This window comes from Aethina tumida, chromosome 1 (genome assembly GCF_024364675.1).
Source record: "Aethina tumida isolate Nest 87 chromosome 1, icAetTumi1.1, whole genome shotgun sequence".
In the NCBI taxonomy this organism is placed as follows: domain Eukaryota; kingdom Metazoa; phylum Arthropoda; class Insecta; order Coleoptera; family Nitidulidae; genus Aethina; species Aethina tumida.
Window position 1 is genome coordinate 62,272,548 of NC_065435.1, and position 23,495 is coordinate 62,296,042.

Below are 23,495 nucleotides of genomic sequence, written 5' to 3' on the forward strand. Positions count from 1 at the left end.
AGACCATAATGTTTCATGATAATTATTATTCTCTTCTTTTAAAAAAGAATTTATTTAATAAAATAATATAAATTATACTAAGAATAAATTCTAAATAGTAAGAGTACTGTTAAATACATACATAAATCGTAAATACAGTTGAATGTGCTATTTCTTTGGCCAATCAAATTACACAAATATATGCGTTTAAACTAATCTCCCACGTTTATATAATGTGTAACAAAAAAGCAAAAAAAGTATATAATATTGAAAAAAAATGTTGTATACTAATTGGACAAAATTTGAATTAAATCCTGTAATGAAATATGTTATAAAATATTTGATATTTATTAAAAAAAGTTTGTCAAAAACAAATTTCATGGGGGTTCCCGCTTTCATATGGGCCACACTGTACATCATCGTAAGAAAGAATTTCATTAAATTTAGAAAAAAAAGTCTTCATTTTACATTTTTTGTGTGGCTTTCGTATAATTTAGAAAAATATAGACATTGAATTTTCAATTTATCAAATATATGACAGTGAACGTAAAAAACGAAACACGAGATATTTGCCTTCAGTGAACTGCCACATATTAAATTTAATATACTATTAAAATAATGGATTTCAGTATTATGTTGGTTCACAAAAATTACTTAGTAGTAATTCCGTAACACATTTATGCCAGTGAACATTTGGTTTGTCGGTTGCCGGCTTAGCGTAGTTGCAATGGTCTATTTTGCAGCTGATAAGCCCTCTAAATTGGCGGTTCGGTTTCTCTTTATAGCTTTTACCAGTGCGATTATTGTTTGCCAATCGACTAAGCTCTATTTACTCCTAGCCAAACACACAATGCCTGCTGAAAAATAACTATCCTAATTAGTCTTGATCCTCGAATTTGTTAAGTGAACTCTTATAAAGTAAAATTCAAGCTAAATGATTTTATGTTCGACAAGAACGACTTGAATAAATAAAAGAAGTATTTAATTTTAAGTTTTTACTTATTATTTTATTATAAAGAATAAATTTTAATACATTGGTTGACATATTCGACTTTACTGGATCTCTTAAACTATGAGTAAACATCGACAGTGACTTAAAAAATATGTTTTATAACATGTCATCCTCACCTAGAGATAAAATATGAAACCAATCGAAAGTAGTTTTTCAATTTAAATTAAGAAGCACTAAGGTTCTGAAAATGCGTGCATGCATGCTTTTAGATTATTTCCACTTTGTATAGGAGAATGAAATTTTGAATGAAGTGAATATGAATATTGCCATTATTACCATTTTCATTATGTCTGAAGCAATCATAAATTTTCTGAGGCACAAGGTAAAGACATGTCGGCCTGTAAATTATTGTTGTATCATGCATTATGCCGGGCACAGTTGGTTCGGGTACCATTTACATGCAAACAGTCTCTATACAGGCTTGCTCTGTATCGAAATATGATATGGGTGCATGTTAATTAAGAATGAACGTTAATAAATTTCAAAATCTAAAGAAATGACTCCTAGTAAGAAAGAGTTTATCATTTAATTTACATTTCAAACAATATTTAATATTTATTGCAACGATTGTCAATATATTGAGAGTAAATGATTTTCGCAAAATGTTAGTTAGAATGAAAATCGTGTATAAAATGTATGAAATATAAACAATAAATTGAGAATACTAAAAAATTGATTTAGTAATAAGTAAATAATGTCACTGTAAATATCATATTGTTATAAAACATATGTGTTTATTATATACTATATGTTTTAAAAATAGTTTTTAGGAAAAATTATACGAATATTTCGATTTATTTGGTGAAATAATTATCCTACCTGGTTTTGATCCTTAAATTTGCTAAGTTAGCTCTTAAACTAACTTAAAAAAGTTCTTTATTTTACATTTTTAGTCGCTATTTTTTTTTCTTTGGTATAATTTATATACATTTTCTCAAGGGCTATAAGTTTTTATATTTCTCAAGATTTTCCATGATAAATATTGAAACTTAAATGATTCCTTGAAATATTTACAAAATAATACATTTTAAAATATTGGTAGTAATATTGGATTTCCCTAGATATGCAGTGATGTGAAAAATAATGTCAATTTTCAGTATACAGAAAGTAAATTAAACCAATGTTTTCAATACGTTTTGAAAGGAGTATTTATTTTTAGGTACTCTTATGATCCTACTGTACAAAAAGTAAAAAAAAAATATTGCAGATTCCTTTTCATGTGAAAAATATAGAGACAATTTTAGAATTGTTAAAAATGTATATGTTTGAATGGATTTCTTTAATTTCTTAACTTAGTTGCTAAGTCTCTATTTTTAATAACTGCCATACATCCACAAGGCATTGAGTCTATCAACTTTTAGAACGTTTTCTGGGGAATTGAATTTTACACTTCCTCCACCAGGGACCAGAGGGCTTCTTTATTAACGACACTTTCCCTCCTTAGAACTATCTTCACGTTCCACAAGTTCTCGATAGGATTTAGGTTAGGTGATTGGACAGGCCAGCTTAAAAGCTGAACTTTATTGTCAGAAAACCACTTCTGTGCCACCTTAGATGTATGTTTCGGATCGTTGTTTTAGTGAAACACCCATCGTAGTCGCATATTGTCGTCAGAGTATGGCAACATAGTTCTACTTAACACATTATAGTAAGACACTCTTGTCATCATTTCATTAATACTCTATATTGGACCGATACCTTGATAGGAGAAGCATTCCCATTCCATAATAGATCCACCTCCGTACTTTGACTGTACGTAATCGTCAAAGTAAATTAAATGTTTAAATGTTTTTTGACGATGAAAATGGATTTTTATTTACAAATCTCGTAATGATTCATTCAATATTCGGCGTTATTTTGGTCTTTCGTTTGAGGTTTATATTTTACTGTTTTTCCGACCATTGTCTTCTAGAAATTTAGGATTTCGGCTATTTTTCGGTACAAAAAAACTTTTTTATGGAGTTGTTTTATTAGCTTAGGTAACAACTATATACCACATATTTACCGTTTATAAGAATTTTAAACCGATAAAAACATTTTAGCCTCAGACAACAGTTTTTTATGCCTAAAGATCTCAGTTGCCAATTTAATGTGCAATTTCGAATAAATTTAGACAAATTGTAACCACTGGCATTTTCAACTTATTTCATACAAGTGTCCCTATTATTTTTCACATGACTGTATTATGAAAATAATCATTCTTAAATTAGACGAGAAACTATTTAAGGTTCATAGATTCTGACAGTGAACTTAAAAAATACTTTATAGCAACGTGTGTTATTGCAATTTATTACTTAATTTGGATTATTATTTTTTGTTTTACATCTTCTCTGGAGAAATATCATATTGCCAAACAAACAAATTTTTAGAATTATTTAACGACAATTAATTAATCCTACATGATTTATTTTCACTTCTTGTTCCTTGTTTAGTTTTTTTTTTTTTTATTTTTAGCTTCCATTATCATCCCATTAGAGATTAATGTTTGAAAAAACCGAAAGTATATTTTCTATTTAAATTAAAAAGCACTAAAGCTTTTTTAGATTATTTTCACCTTGTATGGGAGAATGAAATTTTATCATATACTGAATATGAATATTACCATTATTAGCATTTTCATTAAGTCTAAAGCAATCATAAATTTTCTGAGGCACAAGGTAAAGACATGTCGGCTTGTAAATTATTGTATCATGCATTATACCGGGCACATGCGGTTCGGGTACAATTTACATGCAAACAGTCTCTATACAGGCTTGCACTGGATCGAAATATGATATCGGTGCATGTTAATTAAGAGCGGACGTTAACAAATGTTGAAATCTAAAGGAATGACTTCTAATAAGCAACGGTTTATCATTTAATTTACATATCAAACAGTTTTAAATTACATTACAACGATTATACATAGAGAAAAAATGGTTCAGAGAAAATGTTTATTAGATTCAGATCATGTATAAAATATATGAAATAAATACAATAAATTGAGGATACCAAAAAATTAGCTTTAACATTATTATTTACTGAACAATTATATTTATTTTTCTTCTTAATTCAAGATAACAATGTTACTGCCCTCGGGTGTTTATTATATATTATATTTTAAAAATAATTTTTTAAGAAACGTTTTGATAAATTAGGTGAAGAGAGTATTCTATTTAGTCTCTATACCAGAATTTGTTATGTTACTATTTAAGACTTATATACTCTGACAGTGAACTTAAAATATATACTTTATGACAGGAATTAAATAATACAAATTGCTACTTAATTATGTTTATTATTTATGTTTAAACTTAATACTTTAAGTTATATTGCAGATACTGTGTTGACTTTTCAGCATATTTCATGTTGAAGTATTAGGTTGTTTGCAATATGATATTTTATCAGGTATAATATCCTTGAGTAAATACTCAAATTTATCCAATGGGCAAAATTCATCACAATTTTTTAAAATGATTGGATAAGGTTCACTTTTTGTATAATCTTGGTACTTAATCTATAAATAAAAACATACTAAAAATTTACATTTAACATTAAGTATATTACCTTTATGCCATAGACTCCATCCATTTGTAATACTTCTAATATTAAATAGGATGCATATGGAGGAACACCTTTATATGCTCCAAAGACAACCAATAAACTGGATAAATTGTGATCATGTCCTGAGTAAAGATATATTTTCCTATTATTAGTGTTCCAAATTTTTTGTTTAGATTCGTCAATCATGTAACGAAGTAAGTTTCCTAGTAATTAATTATAATTAACCCAAATATTATAATTATATTACCAAGTAATAAAATACCTGGAATTATCTTCTGTATATTAAAATCCGTGTATATGTCTTCGTAATATTTGTTCGTTAATTTCAATAAAGTATTTGGAAATACTTTTCTAGTCCAAGATGGCAAAACTAAACCCATTTCTTGCTGAAACAATCATAATTAAACTTTATATGTTATTTTAACCAATAATACCTGAGTCTTGAGGTGGTGGTACAGGGCTAATGCTATCATCGAAGACTTGACCGGCACTCCTGTATGTTTTGTTAGAAATCTGAACAAATCTTTGTGTTGCGTTAAATTTTGACGATTTACGAACCCTTCTAATTCTTTCATATAGTTTTGGCATCGTAAAATGAAAAGCAACTAAAAATATCTTATAATTAATACAAAACTAATTGTTATTATCATGAATTAATTTACGTTGTCGTTAAACTCTGATTTGTACTCGAACGGTATCGGTTGCCATAAAAGTCCTGGCAAAAATTGCTGCGTCTCATCCGGTGAAAAAAGTCCGGCAAGTACTGCTTCCAATGTTGCTTTCGACCTGCTAAAATGAGAGGCGACTGCGTGTAAAATGTCAGGGGTATATATATCACCCAAGAAATCATTGTAACAGTTTCTTAGATCCTGACCGATGCGATAACTTTGTAATATCCCTTCCTGAAACCTTATTTTTAGTATTTTTCACCTAACATTTTTGATTAAATCAATACCCGAGTTAACTGCCCCTTTTCGAAAGGATAATAGTTTTCATTTTCGTACGGGTCAGTCTTATAAAACGGGGCCTCGTCGGGGGTTCGAGAGCCGTGACGGAACAACTAAAAATTACGATCAAATTATTTTATGTACTTTCTATATATCTACCGTCTACTTACAACATGCAGTTGGATTAATTCTTCGTTCGATCCATAACAATTATTTACGTTAAGTAATAACAGTGCAAAGAGAAATATTGCAAAGTTCATGTTATTCGCAGTCTATAATTTCAATAAGTGAATTCTAAAAATAAATATTATCACTGAATATACTGCATGAATACACAAATATTAAAATTGAAAAATTTTAATGTCATTGTTCGTGCTAATTAGTGACATAGTTAAAATTATAAATTTAATTATATACTGAATTAAATTTATGTCGAGTAGTTATGAAATGAAAATTAATTTAATTATTATTATTTTAAACTATAAAATATAAAATAATTTCTCTGTATAATATTGTTATAAAAGTATTTAAAGTAAAGCAATAAACATGACATATTTATTGCTAATAATTACTGGAAAATTTAATTGTGTAGTTTTATTATTTAATAATATCATTTCGTTCAGAAAAATAAAATTTATTGATGTACAATGTGTCTCAAAATGGTTGTTTTTGTCTGTTATAAGAATTTCCAGACCAGATAGAGGAAAACTAACTTAATTGTCGAGAGTTCATTGACTGATTGATAACCTACCTCATTTTAATACATGTGACTATTTGTGAAGTATTTTGATAGATTTAACAACATATATATAACAATTGATCTATATTGAAAAACTTTCTACAATTATTTTTTTAGTAATACACACTACTTATCCATTTAATAATTATTATATTAAATATATTATACTTAATCTGATATTTGTCAAACTTATTATCATTATTATCACATCGTGATAATGTCACAATCTTTCAGTGAGCGTGAGTGAATACAAAATAGTCTTTAGAAATATAAATAAAAGAAATTATCAATTAAGTTTTTTTTTTAATTACATGTTTCAATTGTGCTATACAATTCTTCATAATCTTTGAATATTTCTATATGGATTGATCGAATTTCCTTATCCATCATCTCTTAAAAGATTCATTTCAAAACTATAATATTGTCTAGAACCATTGCATTACATTTTTTTCTGTGTCTAACATAATGTCAACATTCCTTATACGGAGAGTATAATTTTTGTTTGTTAACATTTCTGATCATTGAAAGTAATTACAGATCCACTCTGCAGAAAAAGTTAGATTGTCTTGGAAATAATGGTCTTATTTAGTTCTAAGTAGTAAGTAGATAATTTAAATTGCTTAAAATAGTACCGGTAGAAAAGTCTTACAAAAATCAGTTTTTGTAGATATTTTACCAAAGTCCTGAGATATCAAAATGTTTTTTTAAAAAATAAATCTGGACTCTTACGTCAGTTCTTCTCTGGTCACGAATCATTCGTAACAGCCAATGACAACCAATTTCGAACACACTGTACATACATAGAATATTTATTTATACAACATCAATTACTGGAGACTGGAATCACATAAGTTATGTGGCATATGCATGTTATGTGACATAACTCGTGATGCAAAACAGTGTTTTGAAAACACAGGGTCAAATTCGTGAACTCCATGTAATTGTAAGCGATACGACATGTATTGTAAAAACAAGGTATCACTAGCACAGAATAAAGAAGAAAATAATAAAACAATTATACAAGGTGATTTCATGTTACGAAACTTTCACATACTTTGAGTAAGAATATTAATAATAATAATTCCTTTATTTGACAATTAAAAATTAAATATACCCTTAATGTATATGTCTCCAGTTGAAAAATAACGTTTTGGGACTGTTGTGATGGTCTTAAAACGGAGTCAATTTTAGTCTGCGCAATTCAAAATTCAGGGCAGTAGCAAATATATGACCTATTATTACTTGAGGGTTGACCAACAACCTGAGGTACAGCAGTACGAGAGTTCATCAATATGTAGGACAGTACGGAAAACTCAGTGTTGGAAGCGGCGACTTGTCTTGTTTCATCGTATTAAGTGTAGTGATTTTATATAACAACAATCTATTAAGTTGATTGATCAGGAATTCTAAGTATTTGAATTGGGCTACCAGATCCAGTGCAGCATAGCAAAGAATGACAGATGGTTGGTTTAGATCAGCTTAGTAAGAATAACATAAATTTTGTGTTTGCGTTTACTCAATCTAAAAGTATCAAACCCATTAATAAATGGACAAAAAGTACCATATTGTCAGCATATTTCATTAAGTTGAATACTGTAGATCCTTTGTAGCACCCAACATTACTCAATGCAAGAATATGTAGTAGTGTAGTATAATTATTTTGCAAATAACAACTGAGAAATTCATCCCTGATTCGAAAAAATAGACAAACTCTACTTTCTTTTAGCAGTAAATTCAGAGGATAGGAGGAGAAGTACTAATTTTGTGCATTAATTTGATGAAAAAAAAAAAATAAAATTGACAGTTATAGGGACTGCCGATAGAAGTGAGAACTTTTAGTAGTTAAATTTGAAATTTCATAATGTTTCAGTTAAAATTATCAACATCAATCTGGTTTTCACATCTATTGACACTCCGAGCAACAATTATATGCATGTTTATATGGTTTTTTATTATTCAAATATATTACGGTCTGTACAAAATCATGACAAAATATAAATATAATTTAACTGAAATAACAATTAATATACAATCATATTATTTATAGATAGTATTTGTATTTACTTAAATTTCAATGTACTTGATTTTTAACATCATTTTCATCATTAATTTCAACAATACTTAGACTTTTTGTACTTTCAATTATTTCATTTTGTTGTAAAAAAGATACAATAGGCTTATGGTAACTAAAGTAAGAAATGAAAATGTTTGATTCGCGTAAAAATGTCATCGATTGTCGTTTTATATTTTGTAGTACTGAGTTTTCTATCATTGGACATGGTCATTCAAATAATAACAAAAACACTATTTCAACAATGCACAGAATATACACATTCAACTTTTCACTAAATCCATTCAATACCTCTATAAGATATACGTCAGCGGTATAGCTACAGATATACAGCTATAAGGATGTTGGTGTCGCGAACGCACGAAATTTCACCTATCCAAAAAGTGTCTAAGGAGCACAGCACACTGTGCGTGCGCCAGTCATGAGCATGTCGGTGACACGAACCCATAAGATTTCCCCCTACTAAAAAGTGCTCAACGCGGCTAAAGAAGTTTTCACTTTAAAAAATAGTTTGTAATAGTTCTTGTGTATATTATCGATGTATCAAAGATACATAAATGATGCATATTGTGGCGAACAAAAGACGATGAATCACCGCGAGAGAAAATTTGGAACGATTTGCCAACGATGGCTGCGTACAGTGTGAGAAACTCCAGTGTCGACCAGAATCAAATATTCTAGAACTGAATATAAATGTCAGACATTGCAACCGTGAGCGTTAGAGATAAATAACCATAAGAGTTGAAAATAAATATCAGTGCCTTGTTGTGTGTGTGTTGTTTAATAGAATTTTAGTTTAATATAGTATCAGTATAGTATCCGAACCCGAAAAAACTGTTACAATATAATATTAATTTTTCACCAACTCATTTAATTCGTTTTCTACACTGTTTGTTATTTAAGACAAAATACACGTTCATCTTAGCTTAATTATTTAAATTTATTTATTTATAAGATTTTCATGCCAAGAAAATGAAAATGACTAAGGCCTCAATTAAAGTATTTAAAAACAGAACAAGAACAACAATTTAGTGTAGTAAAGTATTAAATAAATTATAATCACTAGTTAATTATGACCTCTATAAAAATGAAATGTAATTTTTATTGAATTGACTTATATAAATATCACTGAATTGTTTAATAATTTGTATATTATTATTATATATTATATATTATATATATATATATATATATATATATATGTATATATATATGTACTGTTAATTTGTTGAAAAAATTATTAAAATGTGACTAGGTATGTCAAAAATTAATTACCATAATAAGATTTGGAAATAGCTGTGTAAAAAAAATCTTGAGCATATTTTGTGCCATAAGTTATTATTACTTTTAAGTAAATCAGATAAACTCTAGTGTCTATTCGATATGTGAATTAACCTTTTTGCTATTACTAAAAATAAAGTTTGAAACGAAATATAATAGTGAAATTGAACTTTCTCTGTAGTCAATTTATTTCAAGAACATATAAATGCATTGTTGCTTAAAAGGAAGACGACGTATTCGTCAAAAAAGTGATATATACTCAATGTTTGACTTGAACGGTAGGAAAGGATACATTTTACATTAAAAGTCAATTTTACAGTTAGTAGTCAAAAGAACTACAAAGTTTACGTATGATCTAATTTGTTTACGTTAATAAACAAATTAAATGTTACAGTTTAATAAAAAAAATTAAATAAAACATTAGCACAATTGCATTCTCTTTCAGCGATAAAAACGACTAAGTAGGAATGTCAATTACATCGAGTGTAAAATCGACAGTATATATTTATAAGGTTTGCCTACTGACGTTGAAAAAGATCATTTAAATTGGGAAAGTTTGGAAAAAGTCAGGACGGTCTTAAGAAACTCAAATAGAAAAGTTACGTATTGTCAACGCCCGCGTAAAGATACTTTCACGAACTACCAATATTAACTTGCTACTAGTAAGTTGCTAGGGAACAAGTTTTTCATTTGATAAAGTGACGCGAATAATAAAACCGGGCTCGAGTTTAAATATAAAAACGAGCATTATAAAAGGCAACGATAAATAGAAATTTTCATAAAACAAGTGTAATTTGTCGCTGCAAAATAGGAAGGTTGTCAGCAACTCTGATTAAATTATTGGATAATGTTTCACCACCAAATTGTTTTTACGAGCTGAAAGAGTATTAACCAAAAATTAAATTATGTTTGTCTAATTAAAAGTAGTGATTATTTTTGAAGATACTTTTGAGATATTTTTCTTAAATATTTTGATGTCCTTAATGAATTTTATTTCTTCAACTGTTATTGTCACTGATAATTATGTCTTTTTTTATCAACTATTAAAAGTGTCATTTTATTTAAATTTTGTAAATCGTTGTCGTCAAATCATCAACAAGCCATAATTTTTTTATGAAATGTTAAACATTATTGAAGTTATCGAATTTTAATGATGAATGATTCCATTTAAAGACAATATTTGTTTTAAGGTTTTGTTGTTTTTTCTTGAATTTTATTTCTTTATCTATTATTGTCATAGTTGTGAACTAGCTATAAAATTTTTGTTAAATGTTAGCTTCTGTTAACAAGTAAACATGTTTAGGCATTAAATAAAATAATATTCCATACTTTTTCAAGTCAAAAAACGTATCCGACAAAAAGTCATAAACAGAAAACGATGAGCGGCAGTACTGGATGGTAAACACAAACTAGCGAATTTGTTTAACACCATTTCAACAGATAGGAAAATTCCCAAAAGAAAAAAATGCAATTTTTAAAAATATTCCATACTTTTTTCCACCACTGTACTAAAACAAAGTACTTATTATTTAACCTAACTCTGAATTTTAAGCAAAACTCATAATTATGTTAGACTTATCTTAACTTAACACAGTTAATGCTTTTTATAATCAGCACATATGATAAACTTTTGATATTTAATTTATCGACTTCTGTGCGAAAGTAACGTTTAACCCGTTACCATCTTTCTCCACAGTAAAAAGATTATAATAAATAATAATTTCCAGTTTTTTTTTTTCAGAGACATTTTATTAATAATGTTTTTTTTATACACACAGTAGATTAGCGATTTCTGAGAAATTGCCGATGATTTGCTTTATTTGGTCACCCACATTATATTTTGCATGTATAATAAATAAACTCACTGTTAATTGTTTAAAGCATTTATTACAAAAAACTATTGGAGTCAACAAATGTTATAAATTCAATACACTTATGTTTCTATTCAAAGCCTATACTTAGTTCTGTGGTGTCCCCGTTCGAGGTAGCTACAATCGGGTTGGTAAGCAAAGACCGGTACCTTTGATCGACCGAAACCAAACCAATAATAAAAGTATAAACATTATCCTCCCCTTTATGCGTTATTACCGGTCTGGTGACATAAAACTTGTCGTAATCCGACGACACTCCGGCACCTCTGTAAACGTACACCTCGTAGTAATACCTGCCGACATAGTACGGAACGTACGGTTCCGACCAGTAAATCAGAAATGCGCCATCATCCGGATTGGTCGTAATCTTAACTTTGTACGGCTGAAGGAAACCGGGAACTTTGAACGTCTGACTCTCCGTGGTTTTGGCTCCAGGGTAGTTCGTGGACACTTTGATGTCGAACTTCGCCCCGTACATTACCTTTAAGGGGTAAATATAGTCTGCCCGCTGTGTTCTGGGCAACGTCAAGTTCATAGAGTGATTCGCTTTATGATCGAACAAATATATCTGGAACAAAAGAGAGCCGGGACATATCAGAGACGTAATTTGTGGACAAGATTCAGGAAGTCTTAAACTTATATTACATGCCGGGAGTGTGAGGTATTTTGTTCTGCACGGTTTGCCGCGGAAGCAAACCCGCGACTTGTAGTCGTCTCGCATTTCAGCAATTTATACGACAAAATGTTTCAGGAAGAGTTACTTAAACAAATAGGATTCGTTGCATTGCTTAAAGTGAAGCGTTTTTAAAGAATTGAATGGCAGCCACCACTCGTTCTGGATTTTAAATGATGAATGTCAAGTGTATTATGGATTTAATTATTGTGTTTGTTACAATTATCATTGCCTAAAGTAATTTAATATAAACCCACTTAAAATAAATCAACTGTTTTTAATTTTTGATACAACACAACAACAGCAACAATTTTGTATAATTCTTTCAAATGAACTTATTTAAAATGTATGCAAAATATCATGTACTCAATTTTAAAGTTAAATAACTTGAAATAATTACTTACTTTTCTGTTATTTCTATTACCAAGTAGAATAACAAAGTAGGACAAAGAAGCCATCTGGCTTTCATAAGTTTCTTCTAATTTTGTTGGAGGGTTTAAAAGATACCTTAATTATTATATTTGGATCACTTAATTAAGTGTTCACATTGATTTCATTAACAAAGAAATATAATATAAATGACAAAATCAAATAGCCACTAAGTCTAGACCACAGTACAAATAAATATCAAAATTCATGCAACGTTTCGCTACAAAACAACGTCTGTACAAACACGCGTGTCTCGACGGTCATCGCCGAAACGGGGAGTCCGAGAACATCGAGGAATAACCCGGACCAATCCCGGACCCAAATTATTTATAATCCAACCAAAAATAAATAGGTCGATTGGTTCGGATGATCGTGGACCGCAAGTACAAGTTCACGGATAATACTTGCCGTATAGCCGATGGGTTCGCCGATGTTTGCGCACGAGGCCGACCATTTGATGAGTAAACAGGGCTCTTGTCCCGGCTCAAAATCGACTTGTAAATTCTCGGGGGCCAGTTCCCTGTTTATTTCCGTCACGATGCCCCGCACATTGTTCGGGTTGATCTTGTTCTCGCTGCCGGCGCTCACCGCGAACAGATACATCGTACAGTATTCCAGGTTGTCCACGAGGGCCGCCAGCTCGCTGGTAAAATTCTTTGGGTCTGAAATAATGAAGGTTTTTTCTTTGTCTCTCTTTATTTTCATGAAAATTTTGAATAGGTGCATGTATATTAATTGAAAATGATCACATTTCACTGTATGATGTCGGAAAAATAAATAGCTTTTTCATCTAAAGAAATATTAGTAAAGATATGTAGCCCGAGTCAATCATAGCATGTGGAAAAAAGTATTAGTAAAATTATATAATAATAATAATAATATAATAATATTCCAATATTCTTGAAAAATAAGATAATTTGTGCTATTTTTGTCAATTTATTCGGTAGACTACTTGATTATAAAATAATTTCATAAAAAATATGTTTAATTTAATTTTCCACAGAATTATGAATGTGCATATTTTTTTCATGAAATTGGGTATATTTTTCAGAAGGTGCTTAACCTAGTGAGTAGTTTGATTTCATGACTAAAATTACCTCATAGGTTTTGGTTTTGGGTCAAAAAACGTGACATTTTGTCTATAAGTATATATCTTCATACTTTACAATAGAAAAATACGTTTGTCAAAATCGGACAAAAAATACAAATTTATGGAGGTATCCCGCTGTATAAAAAAACCACTGCAGATCCATTGCTTTTCGATGAAAGTGTACGCGCGTGGATAACCGATTTGGATGCCGATTTTTTCCTTGAAAGTTCATCAGAAATAAAGATGATCCTGAAAATTTTATTCCCATTCGATCAAATACTGCCACTGAAGAACGTTTTGAGATTTGAAAAAAGTCAATTTCTTAAAAAAAAAATATCTTAAATAAATTGTGTCTCAGCTTCTGTATAACTCCATTTCAACGACATACTTCTCTATGAATCCTCTATTTTCAAAAAATAAATATTAACTTTCTGGCTTAGATGGAAGCTTCGAACTAAACAACTGCATTAGTAAAATTTTACTTATTTCCAAAATGCTCTCAAATGTACAGCTTCCAAAGTATATGGTGAAATAACTCCTGATATTTTTTGTGGAATCTGTTGATATCTGCCCATGTTTTCCTTAATTGTTACCCTATTATGTTTCCAACAAGCTCTGGAAATTTCAACTATGCTTTCGAGCTTAGCTCAAATATCTCAAAAATTACAATTTATTAACGTTTTATCATTTAAACGTATATTTTTATAATTATTTACTTTCGTAAAAGTAAAGGATTACAGTGTTAAATATTAAATATTATTATTATTAATATGAACTGAAAATGTGATAGAAGAAACTCTTACATTCAAGGTCGCTTTCGTCGATGCCATAATGGATTCCATACGTGAAGTTGAGCTTTTTATCAGTGTTGTGTCCCCAGATTAATTTTACGGCGTTCGGTTGTCCTGAAGGTACATAAATTTGCAGTATTTCAATACTTTCCGGAGCACTGACCACCGTCGTCGTTTCTGACTGATTTGTTGATGATTCTTGCTGTTGTACACCCAGTCCGGTCCCTGCTGAACTTTCTGTTTCTTGACCTATCACCGGTGCTACCTAATAATAATTCAAATTTTTATCACAATAATATCAATAATGCAGAGGTGTGGTGCATACGAAATGTCTGAGAATGAAACGATTCTGCTGACCATTAAATTTTGTCCTTTTCTTGTTATGTTGTCTAAGGGTTCATACTGTCTATATTAAATCGATATTAGTTGAAACTCTTTTTAGTACACTATTTAACATCAAATATATTAATTTTTTTAAATTTAAAATTAAAATTTTTAATATATAAATTTTTAATATTTAATATTTAAATTTTTAAACTTTAATATTTAAATTTTTAAAGTTTAATATTTAAATTTTTAAAATATAAAATTTAAATTTTTAATATTTAAATTTTTAAAATATAATATTTAAATTTTTAAAATATAATATTTAAATTTTTAAAATTTAATATTCAAATTTTTAAAATTTAAAATTTAAATTTTTAATAATTAAATTTATAAAATTTAATATTTAAATTTTTAAAATAAAATATTTAAATTTTTAATATATAAATTTTTAAAATTTAATATTTAAATTTTTCAAATTTAATATTTAAATTTTTAAAATTTAATATTTAAATTCTTCATATTTAAAATTTAACTTTTTAATTTTTAAATTTTTAAAATTTAATATTTAAGTGACTTCAGAATAACAGTGCGAGAAATTTTATTTTTGATTTCATCAATTATTTATTTATTTTCATATCATATAAACATTTTTTGATTTTTTAGGACACTTTTTTAACTTTATCTAATTTTTTCTGTAAATTTTCATTATTCTTCATATTTTTATCTTTAATATTATAATTTACGTTTTATCTATTTGTGAGATACTATTTTTCTAATTTAAATAGTGTGAGTTAAAAAGTTAAAAATTGCCTATTAATTTACGCAATGAAAAACAAAGAAATAATAGGAGAAAAAAATACTTATATACAGTAGTGATCATAATTAAATAAAAATGAGTGGTACTATTTGGATGTTAGTACCACTAATGTTTATTGTTTTTTCTCTTATTGTTTCATCTACTAAACAACTGGTTAATTTAATATCATTCTTTAAACTGCGTACTTTTTTGTTTTTCAATGGACAAAATTATTAATTTGCTTTTAACTGCAAGGAAAATCATAATTCAGGGTTACCAGGTCCGAGAGAAACAAAAAGAAATTGTTAAGTGTTTACCTCTCAATAAGTTCATCGTTTCCTGGATTATTAAAAAGATTAGAATAACTGACGAAGTGATAGTTACGAAAAAATTTGCCTGAGTTCGAAAAACTTGAAATAAAATCAATAACTGGATAATTGGAATGTCAAAAAATAATCCAATCTTAACGTCAACCTGGATGAAGTGGGTCATGCTGAAATTAGTTCAAGGACTAGGAGAAGATGGTTAGTAGATGAGGGTTTGTATGTTTTCAGACACTGGAAAAACATTGTTCTCTACTAAAAATGTGAACGTCCAATTTTGACTTGTTTAGGATCACATTCACTAGACCGCAGAATTGTGGGGACGGGTAATTTTTGTGATTTAATTTATAGAAAGATGATGCCTTTGCCTATGCTAATCATCCTACAAGGAGAAAACTATCCAAAATGGTTGTTATACCTACAGTGAAACATGGTGGTGGTCCAATTATAGACTAATTTATGTACAGGGATATATTAAACAACAATTTGCTTGATGCTCTTAATTAATTAATTAATACATTAAATAACATGAAAACGATCCCAAATACAAATCTAAAATTGTAACATTGTCCGTCCCAATCTCCAGACATCAATTTTCTAGAAAACATAAGGGATTATGATTATTCCCAAATTCAACATAAATTTTATAAATCATCATCATCATAGTAATTCAAGAAGCATGAAGGAAGCTTGTCGTATATTCAGAAAATGGTCTCTTTCAATATAAAACCACTATAACCACTATTCTATATATTTTTAATTAAAACTTCTTAAAAAATTTATCGATACACAATAAAAAAAAAAACATAAAAATTCAAAATATTATTTTTTTACCACGATTTGTGTTGTAAATTCACGTCTGTTGGAAGTTGTTCAAAATGACTTGAAACTTACTACCGTTTCAATATACACTAATGAACAATTTAAATGAGTAGTATTATATCTGTAATGTAGAATTTTGATGTAACCAAATATTATTATATTATTTTTTAACCATATAAATATATTTTTTTTTTTTCAAAAAAATGCTAGGTTTTTATTTCATTTTTGTTTATCTATAAAAAGATAATTTCTTTTTTATTTCATTCTTTTCAGAAATTATTAATTTTTTATCTTAGGGTTAATTTATTTATTTATTTACTTTTTAATTTTTTTCTTTGATTTTGTTTTGAAAAATATCTTTCACTTACTCTTTCTAAAACTACTGAAAATTATTCAAAGTACGAAAAAGATCAAAAATCACTAATTTTATCCGTCGATTTTAGCCTGAAAATTAAAACGAGACACTTTGGATGTGTGTTGTGCATGAGTGCAAATTATATCCACCAAATTATTAGGCTTTTTCTGAAACACATATTAATTCGTGTCATTACTCTTAATAAATGTTTTATCGTATCCACGAACCCGTTAATACAAAAGTCGGTCTAGCTTCCAATCAATTTTAGATTTAATTTGGATAATTACCACGTTATGGTTTTATACTGGGTTTTATTGGTCCACGTTTATTATATATCACCCTGATTTATAATGGAATGATTAGTAGTTTAATGTTAATTGGATAGGAAATGTTTTTGGTTGAAAATTTTAGCGAACGAAACGGATGTGCCACTTCCTGGTTCAATGGCGACTGTTCGACGTTTCGGTCTGTTTAATTATACCTCGGTATTGTCCAAATAATCAAAAATTCTTTCTTAACATCTGTGTCACACCATTTTTTAACAATAAACGAATAACGCTTCAAATAACCTCCACCTACATACTTGTTTATAACTTAAACTTGCATCATCAGCACCAGCACATCTTCCCGGGACAATAATAAACTGTTTTCCTGGGATGATTCCGTATATCCAAGTAAATTCTTGGGAACACGCACAGTCAGTGCAACTTTATATTCCTTACGCCAGTAACTAAATTAGTTCGTTCCTTTCACTTCCATACATGCAGAAACGAGTTTAAACATTCCATACGCTTATCAAATAGAATTAACTCACGAGAAACGCTTACGCCGTGCTTTGGCTCCAACTTGGAATTCATTACATTCTGGCTCACTCAAATTAATTCATCCTGCTTTTATGCTTTCTGTGCTATTTTCTTTTTTTTTGAGTCCTGCGTGCCCGCAATATATGCACGGAACGTTTTATGAGTAATTAGGGCTGGATATTTTTAGGCAAGGATTGCGCGGGAGATAAGCCCTATTTAAATAACATAACTTGTTCATCTTCATAATAAAGAATGGCAGTGTTTGTCGTGATGCGTGGCATCGCTCTTGTACACGATCAAAGCGGTCTCAACAAAAAAATGAAAACGTTCTCTGCACAATAAAATGTAATTAATTATTTCATAAATTCATTTTAGGTAATGTGTGTGTGTGTGTGTGTGTGTGTGTAAAAGTTTATGCAACAAAATAAAGAGATAACTTTTCAACACAAAAATAGGTCGCATACCATGCAGATTTATTTCAGCCACTCGGCAAACTATGTATGTTATTACATATTTATTTTACGATTACATAGAAGCTTCCTCATATTACTCGCTCTTGTTTCGCAAAACATAAATTAGTTGCAATGCTTTTTAATCTTATTTGGTTTTAAGATGCATTAAAGTATTAAAAATACCATATATGTGTGTTGCATGTTTGAGATAAAATATCAATCAACAATTTTTTATATTTAATGTACTTTTAGTATGGGTTGTGACCTTTTTTTGTCCAGACATGAGTAGCCAAGTTTGTTAATTTAACGAACACATTTTATTTTGAAGTTTTTGTTGGGATTTGGTCTATAATACAATTGATTGTCGATGGTTGTTGTGTGGACCAATTTTTTTGGTTCCATGGGTAAATTCACGCAACAGAAGGAGCTTTTATGTTATCCCATTCCGTACCACTTAATACTACTACTAAAATCTACTTTACGTAAATTGAATTTGATAATATTTCTAAGTTAAGCCTGTAGAGCTATTTAATTTGTGCAAAATGGTGCCTGCAATTTTATATGTATTATTTTTTTGTTTTTAGTTTTTTAGTAAATAGTCGATAATTCCTCTTGAGAATAATCATTTTTATATAAAGCATTATGTAGCCAAATGCCAACATTGACCAATTACTTAATATTTATTAACTTTTAGTATAATTTACATCTTAAAATTTTAACATTTGTCTGCATATAACAGAAGTGACAAATTAAAAAATTTAAACAAATTTATTAATTAATATGCAACATTTTTTATCACGGCAATGTTTTGGCATAGATTCAATTACCTAGTACAAAATAAATTCAAACTGTTTGGTTCTCTTGGAAAAGATCATCATTATTTTTAGATTTCTTGTTTCCAACCTTCTTTTTACTACCTCTGATAATTTTTTTATGAATTTTAAGTCATTCTAAAATTTCAATTTTAATGTTAAAATTTTTGCAGTGTGTTTTTAAATCGTTATTGTTATAACAAGTTTTTGTCTTCAAAAATGTTCAGCAGAAAGGGTACAGAGTAATAAAAAAATAATTATGGTAAAAATAAAATAATTAAAAAACGTCTAAACATAATAACATATACAATATACATAATAATGTATGATATTTTTAAATTAAATTATTATGTTCAGTAGTGTATATTATTTTTAAATTAAACTTTTAAAATCTGTTACGTCACTGTTAACTTCTACGTTTTAAGGAATTTATAGACTTTTTTATTTCAACGAGTTTCAAAATTCCCACTACTGAATTTAAAATAATAATAATAATATTTAATATTTGGCGTTTATCCTACCATTATCTTAATCCTTTTCGTTGCTTATGATTTACCTAATGCTACACTATATATTGGATCTGAAAGCATTCGGGCATGTATACATATGTATGTAGGGGAACTGCTTCAGATTAATTCGGGCAAAAATAATTTGGATTTCGTAGTGTTGTGCATATTTGTATTGTTATTCCATGAGCTGAATTACCACAAATTGCAGTGCAGATAAAAGCTCGGTTAAAGAATAAAAAAATAAATACATACACCATTTTGTATTAATGTTACTGGTGATTATTATGATCGAGCTTGGATGAAGGTAATCTATTTTCCTCGGTTGCTTTTTTTTTCAGGATTTTATGTCCGAAATTAAATGATTTTCTTTAAATTTGTATCCAATTATACACATACATATATATTCCTTCCTACTTTCATTAAAAAATTTAATTCAAATTTTGTCCAGTCAGTATAAAAAATATATTCCAATATTATTATAATTATATCCAATATTTTTATTTGCTTTCTTTTTACACATCTTGTTAACTTACTTACTATTACTTACATATATTACATATTAGTCTGATTTGATTGACCAAAGCACATTCAAATGTATTTAAGTTTGGGTATATATTTAACAATACTCTTAATAGTTAGGATTTATTCTTAGTAGCGTTTATATTATTCTATTAAATAAATTAATTTTTGGTGAAAAAAAAAAAAGAAACATTACACTCCAGAGAGGAGGAAAATAATAATTAACATAAACATCAAAGTCTGAATATTATTAATATATTGCTTCCGAAAAATGTTTTACAATACTTATTAACAAATATGAAACAACACATTCATTTGAAAATAAAATAAGGTAATGTCATAAAAAAACTCCTTTTATTATCAAATAAATTGGAAAAATCAGTAAACGACATACTTTCTTTCCTCCAGGTAAATAAGAAATGAATTAATTGGGTATAGTGTAGTTTATAAAATATAAAATATTTTGATTTCATTTAATTAGAGAGGTGCATTTCCTAACTAACATTAAAATAGTAATGTATCCATCTGGTCCCCACAGTATTTTTTACAAATGTATATTATACGTCACGTTTAATAAATATTTATCAAGGGTACTAAACAATACTGGATCATCAAGCGAACAATTTTTTTGGTCGACAGATTGTTGTTGCATTTTACAGTAACATGATGAATAGAAAAATAGTAATTAAGTAATTTAAAAAATTAGGTTTATACATAATAAATTGTCTACATTGTTTTTTTAAATTTTACAACTTAAAAAGTGTCATAGACATTCACTAGTTTTAATAAACGTAAATTCCAAGTTCAGTGAAATAAAAGTTCTAAACTGATAAAAGCTAAAAGCCAATATTCTATTTTAATATTGAAAAGTCTTTAATTGTTTTCAGTTCACTTTATACCATTTTGTGGCGACTACTTGCAGTGAAAATAACCAGAGTTTAGCGGTGTAGTGCATGTTTATGCAGTAATCGTGCTAAGTGGATTACTGGGAATTGCAGGCATGCAAATCCTGTTGAAACCCCCGGGAAAGAATATGAAAAATTAATTGTATGTGGTGTTACGCGACTAAATTTCAAATTCTTTGTTTGCATTTGATATGACCGGGAGTGAATTGTTATGATGAGTATTTTACAGCAATTAGCTTTTAATAGTAGCTTGCAGGTTTCCATTAGTAACAGTTTTAATTATCGTTCAGTCACTCATTTATTACCTATGCAAACATTGCAACTAATAATTAAAAGTTAATGTTGATATGATATGTATAATATGATTTACACAGTTTGTTTTAAAATACCTCGTTATTTGTTACTAAAATTCCTTTTGCCATTTTATAACAGTGATATCAGTTCAGGAAATAATTTCAATTTATAGAAAGTAGGGAATTAAAAAATATATTTTTGTGTATAATTTATTTGTTAATTGGTAATTTATATAAAAGTTTTCTTTGTGGATTAAATGCTCACTTAAAATTGAATAATATAATTTTATATCAAATATATAAAATTTGAATTACTCGAACAGGTTAATTAAATAAAACTGCAATTGATCAAAATCATATAAATTTTGTTCACAACAATCACGAAGAAAAAAATGTTATTAATTTTATATAATAATTTTCAGTACAATGATTATATTAATTAGAAATAAAATAATTAATCAACTCACAGAATATATGATAATCCCAAACAGGCAGCACAAAAACAGCATACTGACTAGGAGCGAATATCATTGTAATACTGAAAATACTGATTTTGTGTTGCGGAAGTGCAATTTTTCAATGTCATACGAAATAACACCATCACCGTAACGATATTATTACTTTATTTCCTTTTAATTGTTCTACATTAATCTGGCCGTTTTACACGCATTTTTCGTATGTCAATTAGAATAATTGGAAGGTTAGTTCACGCATTTGTCGCTCGTATTGTAATTAATTTTATTGATGCGGTGGCGTAGTTTTGTAATTCCAACGATTACAATCTGAATTTTTTTTTGTTTATATAAATCGTATACAATTATTATAATAAAACTTGTTAAGTATGTAATTTGGATATTAAAATTATTGATGTAATATTTTATATTTTTAAATTAATGCGTTTATTTTAATTTTATGAATATAAATCTAAAGTTAAAATATGTTATTATATATGAAAATATTAAATGTGAAAAATGTTAAAAACCATATGTATTTCTCTTTGGTAGAATTGAATTTAAATAAATTTATTGTCATATGACATTTTAAAATAATTACAAGGTAAAATTATTCATGCATTTAAAAACTGACCTACATCTGTATTCTATGCATGGCTTTTTGCGTCTCTACCAGTTATAAAATGAGATAATTAATCAAGATGAGTCCACAATAACCGTATATAAAAAGTTTATTTATTAATAAATTTTGTATTTGCATTGAGTGATAATTATGATCATATTATTACATAATATTCAGTTGTATATATTTTAATAGCCTTAATAATTCATAGGTAATTTTAATATTCATTTCATTTAAAATATTCTTTTCAAATATATATTAAAGATTTTATTAAAAAATAAAATTATATATAATTACTGAACCTGTTTAAATATTGTTCGGACGTACTATGAGTACAAATTTATTGACATTTACTTTAAATAATAAAATTAATATTTTATGATTATAAATTTATATTTTGTTTGTTGTAAATATTAGTAATTGTAAATATGTATTTTTTCTATGTGAAAGAATTGGCTTATTTGATCAATATGAAAAGCACAGTACTTGCAACACAGTACTTGCAAGTAATAAAGTCTAACTAAATTGTATTTAAAACATAAAGGAATATATTAAATTTAATTTCACTTAGAGAAAAGCTCTAGTAGTATGGTATTTTAATTAATTGCACACAAAATTAAATTCTAATTTAGAATGGGTGTAGAAATTTTGTTAAAAATGAGGAAGATTTTGAACCATATATACCAACACTAACCCAAAATCACAACATAATAGTCTAAATCCCAAACATGTAATATTTTATCGGACACAAATAATGGAAATCAATCTGAAATGTTACTATTTTTAATATTCTTATATGTAGCTATGCAAATCTGTATAATATTAATGTACCCTTTTATGATGTGCAATATTACAAATCGTGTTGCAAATATTAATTACTTTTGGTTTCTTATAAAATTGGAAGGCGGTTATTAAGGCCTACCAGAATTTTTTTATGAAAATGATAAATTACTTAAATTTACTTTTTGTTCTAGATATAATGTATTTTTGATCTTTCAAACATGCTCTTATTATTTTTATTGCACTCTGAAATTGCTTGATAGACATATACAGTACTAGTCATAAACAAAGCAATAAAT

At 28.0% G+C, this 23,495-nt stretch overlaps 2 protein-coding genes across 2 annotated transcripts; both read right to left on the reverse strand.

The window, feature by feature from the left end:
* Window positions 1-4,301: 4,301 nt before the first annotated feature.
* On the reverse strand, window positions 4,302-5,771 carry LOC109605498 (venom acid phosphatase Acph-1). The gene is made up of 7 exons (XM_020022092.2): window positions 5,652-5,771; window positions 5,490-5,594; window positions 5,197-5,436; window positions 4,969-5,139; window positions 4,797-4,920; window positions 4,538-4,737; window positions 4,302-4,487 (listed from the first exon to the last, which is right to left on the reverse strand). Exons 1-7 carry the CDS (start codon window positions 5,739-5,741, stop codon window positions 4,335-4,337), a joined length of 1,083 nt encoding a protein of 360 aa, XP_019877651.2. The 5' UTR covers window positions 5,742-5,771; the 3' UTR covers window positions 4,302-4,334.
* A 5,668-nt stretch (window positions 5,772-11,439) lies between these two features.
* On the reverse strand, window positions 11,440-21,851 carry LOC109605445 (uncharacterized). The gene is made up of 4 exons (XM_020022022.2): window positions 21,810-21,851; window positions 14,439-14,691; window positions 12,954-13,207; window positions 11,440-12,011 (listed from the first exon to the last, which is right to left on the reverse strand). The coding sequence occupies exons 1-4, from the start codon at window positions 21,849-21,851 to the stop codon at window positions 11,514-11,516; spliced, it is 1,047 nt and encodes a 348-aa protein (XP_019877581.2). The 3' UTR covers window positions 11,440-11,513.
* Between the last annotated feature and the right edge of the window lie 1,644 nt (window positions 21,852-23,495).

Excerpts from the sequence above, each read along its gene's own strand:
- LOC109605445 (XM_020022022.2), bottom strand. The coding sequence starts at position 21,851 with ATGCTGTTTTTGTGCTGCCTGTTTGGGATTATCATATATTCT. Across the intron at positions 14,692-21,809 it reads TTGGGATTATCATATATTCT|GTAGCACCGGTGATAGGTCA; the intron begins GTGAGTTGATTA and ends AATTATTATTAG. Across the intron at positions 13,208-14,438 it reads CGACGAAAGCGACCTTGAAT|ACCCAAAGAATTTTACCAGC; the intron begins GTAAGAGTTTCT and ends TCATTATTTCAG.
- LOC109605498 (XM_020022092.2), bottom strand. The coding sequence starts at position 5,741 with ATGAACTTTGCAATATTTCTCTTTGCACTGTTATTACTTAACGTAAAT. Across the intron at positions 5,595-5,651 it reads AATTAATCCAACTGCATGTT|TTGTTCCGTCACGGCTCTCG; the intron begins GTAAGTAGACGG and ends CGTAATTTTTAG. Across the intron at positions 4,738-4,796 it reads TATACAGAAGATAATTCCAG|GAAACTTACTTCGTTACATG; the intron begins GTATTTTATTAC and ends ATTAATTACTAG.